We start from the raw sequence: 3,536 nt of genomic DNA, 5'->3' as shown, positions 1-3,536 counted from the left end.
GGAGTGGTGAGGTCTTAAAGCAGTTGTACAGAGCCTTGGTGAGGCCACACCTGGAATATTGTGTTCAGTTTTGGTCTCCCAATCTGAGGAAGGACATTCTTGCTATTGAGGGAGTACAGCGAAGGTTCACCAGATTGATTCCTGGGATGCAGGACTGACATATGAGGAGAGACTGGATCAACTGGGCTTGTATCCACTGGAGTTTAGAAGAATGAGAGGGGATCTCATAGAAACATATAAAATTCTGACGGGATTGGACAGGTTAGATGCAGGAAGAATGTTTCCGATGTTGGGGAAGTCCAGAACCATGGGACACAGTCTAAGGTGTAAGCCATTTAGGACCGAGATGAGGAGAAACTCCTTCACTCAAAGAATTGTGAACCTGTGGAATTCTCTACCGCAAAAAGTTGTTGAGGTCAGTTCATTGGATATATTCAAAAGGGAGTTAGATATGGCCCTTACGGCCAAAGGGATCAAGGGGTATGGAGAGAAAGCAGGAAAGGGGTACTGAGGTTGAATGATCAGCCATGATCTTATTGAATGGTGGTGCAGGCTCGAAGGGCCGAATGGCCTACTCCTGCACCTAATTTCTATGTTTGTATGCCCTGAAGCCAGTCGGTGCCAATGGGGTCCAGGCCAAGCCTACACGGTGAAGGTGCTGGTAGTCACTGTGTTCACCACTGACGCTCGCCTGGAGCTATTGGCTGGGGAGCTGCACTGCCGCAGCAGGCTCAGCAGGTTGTTCCTGAATTTCACTCCCACAAACACATAGAGAATAGGATTGAGACAACAGCGAGTGTAGGCCAGGCAAGTGGTGACCTCCATCGCGATGTCCCTGCGGTTACTCTCGGGGCAAGGCACGCCGCCCACCCTCAGCTTGGTCACTGTGCTGAGGATGGTGAGGATGGTGTATGGTGCCTGGAAAACAATAAAAATCAGCACCACCAACAGAATCACCTTGATCGCTTTGTGCTTTTCAAAGTTTCGTGCCTGCAACAAGGTCTTGATTATAACCGAATAACAGAAAATCATAACCAGCAGAGGCAGGAAGAATCCGAGCAGCATCTGCAGGATCGGGGTGGCCACTCTCATCCAGGTCTTCATGCTGTCGGGGTAGATGACCCAGCAGATAGATTCAGAGCTGTTTTCCACCTTTGCGTAAATGAACTCTGGAAGGCTCAGCAACGTGGAAAAGAGCCAAACGATGAGGGTGATATGGCGGCTGTACCTCAGGCGCTTGGAACGCAGCCTGTGGGCGAGTGCAGCTCGGACAATCACAAAGTACCGGTCAACACTGATGCACATCAGGAAGAGGAAACCACTGTAAAGGTTCATTTTGTATAAAAGCTTCACAATTCTACACATGAACTTGCCGAACACCCACCCGGCCTGTGAGCTGGCAGCAGAGAAGGGGAGGGTGAAGAGGAAAAGGATATCAGCCACGGCCAGATTCAGCAAGTACACGTCAGTCATTACCTTCAATTTCTTGTGATAAATGTAAGTCCCCAGCACCAGACTATTTCCCATCAGGCCCACAATAAACACGATTGAGTAGATGCATAGCTGGAGTTTCCTGAAAATCTTCTGCACCTCCGTCTTATCGCAGAAATAAGTGTAGTCCGAGTAATCCATGGTGATACTGTTCATCTCCTCGCTGTAATCCGCCATTGTTGCAGAAGTTGCCATCGTCGCAGCCATCTAAAAACAGACAGAACGGGATGGTCAACCATTGCTTGACCCACACTGACCCCTGACCCACACTGACCAATACTGACCCCTGACCAATACTCACCCAGTGACCCTCACTGACCGCTGATCCACACTGACCCCTGAACCAATGACCCATATTGATCCCTGACCCACACTGACTCAGTGACCCACACTGACCCAGTGACACTCACTGACCCCTGACCTAGTGACCCACACTGACCCAGTGACCTGTGACCCACACTGACCCCTGATCCAGTGACCCACAGGGACAATGCAGCAGGCGCACGGGAACACTGCGTCAATGTGGGGCAGGAAGCTCGCACCCGGAGTTTCGCTCTAATAATATCGGAGGCATGCGAAGATCCCTCAGTACTGCCCCTCCGACAGTGCGGCGCTCCCTCAGTACTGCCCCTCCGACAGTGCAGCTCTCCCTCAGTACTGCCCCTCCGACAGCGCGGCTCTCCCTCAGTACTGCCCCTCCGACAGTGCGGTGCTCCCTCAGTACTGCCCCTCCGACAGTGCGGCGCTCCCTCAGTACTGCCCCTCCAACAGTGCGGGGCTCCCTCGGTACTGCCCCTCGGACAGCGCGGCTCTCCCTCAGTACTGCCCCTCCGACAGTGCGGTGCTCCCTCAGTATTGCCCCTCCGACAGTGCGGCGCTCCCTCAGTACTGCCCCTCCAACAGTGCGGGGCTCCCTCGGTACTGCCCCTCCGACAGTGCGGCACTCCCTCAGTACTGCCCCTCCGACAGTGCGGGGCTCCCTCAGTACTGCACTGGGAGTGTACACCTGGATTATGGGGCTCCTGTCTCTGGAGTTGGACTTGAACCCACAACCTTCAGACTCAGGAGGTGAGAATTCTACCCACTAAGCCATGACTGGCACTTAAGACAGGGTAAATAATCGAGGCAGAAATGAGAGATACAATTCTAAGATAATCACATAAAGCATAAAGGGTCAGTGCGCAAAAAAACCGGGTTAGCCAACATTGGGCCCAGTGTGAGGTAGTACATTTTGCTAAGAAAAATAGGAAGGTCACTTATTAGAAAATAATCGGAGTTGGGTAGTGGAACAAAGGGATCTCGGAGTACAAATACACAAATCACTAAACGTTGCGACACAGGTTAGCAAAGCCATAAAAAAAGCAAACCAAGCACTAGGGTTTATTTCTAGAGGGATAGAATTGAAAAGTAGTGAAGTTATGCTAAACCTGTATCGAACCTTGGTTAGACCACAAGAGTGTGCAGTTCTGGTCGCCGCATTATAAAAGGGTTATAGAGGCACTGGAGCGGATGCAGAGAAGATTTACAAGGATGAAACCAGAAATGTGTGTGTACACCAATCAGGAAAGGTTGAACAGGCTGGGTCTCTTTTCTCTTGAGAAGAGAATGCTGAGGGGTGACCTAATAGAGGTCTTTAAAATTATGAAAGATTTTGATAGAGTGGATACGGAGAGAATGTTTCCACTTGTGGGGAAGAACATAACTAGAGGGCGGCAATATAAAATAGTCACCAAGAAATCAAATAGGGAATTCAGAAGAAACGTCTTTACCCAGAGGAGGATGAGAATGTGGAACTCACTGCCACAGGGAGTGATTGAAGCGAATAGTTTTGATGCATTTAAGGGGAGGCTAGATAAGCATATGGGAGAGAAGGGAATAGAGGGGTATGTGAATAGATTTAGATGAGGAATGACAGAGGAGGCTCGAGTGGAGCATAAACGCCGGCACGGACTGGTTGGGCCGAATGGCCTGTTGCTGTGCCGTATATCCTGTGCAATGTAATCCTATGGAAGTGAGCTGGAGATTGGGATTGGACAGGGCTTATC

At 50.5% G+C, this 3,536-nt stretch overlaps 1 protein-coding gene across 1 annotated transcript; it reads right to left on the bottom strand.

Annotated features, from left to right (window-relative positions):
• Positions 1-642: 642 nt before the first annotated feature.
• Positions 643-1,686, bottom strand: LOC139233518 (C-C chemokine receptor type 7-like). Its single transcript, XM_070863919.1, has one exon. It carries the CDS (start codon positions 1,684-1,686, stop codon positions 643-645), a length of 1,044 nt encoding a protein of 347 aa, XP_070720020.1.
• Positions 1,687-3,536: the final 1,850 nt, after the last annotated feature.

The sequence above is a fragment of the Pristiophorus japonicus genome, chromosome 21, assembly GCF_044704955.1.
Source record: "Pristiophorus japonicus isolate sPriJap1 chromosome 21, sPriJap1.hap1, whole genome shotgun sequence".
Taxonomy (NCBI): Eukaryota; Metazoa; Chordata; class Chondrichthyes; family Pristiophoridae; genus Pristiophorus; species Pristiophorus japonicus.
Note: the sequence above shows the minus strand (reverse complement) of the source record. Positions and strands in the feature narration are given on the sequence as shown.

Bases quoted from the DNA above. Each gene is read 5' to 3' on its own strand.
- LOC139233518 (XM_070863919.1), bottom strand. From the start codon at position 1,686: ATGGCAACTTCTGCAACAATGGCGGATTACAGCGAGGAGATGAACAGT.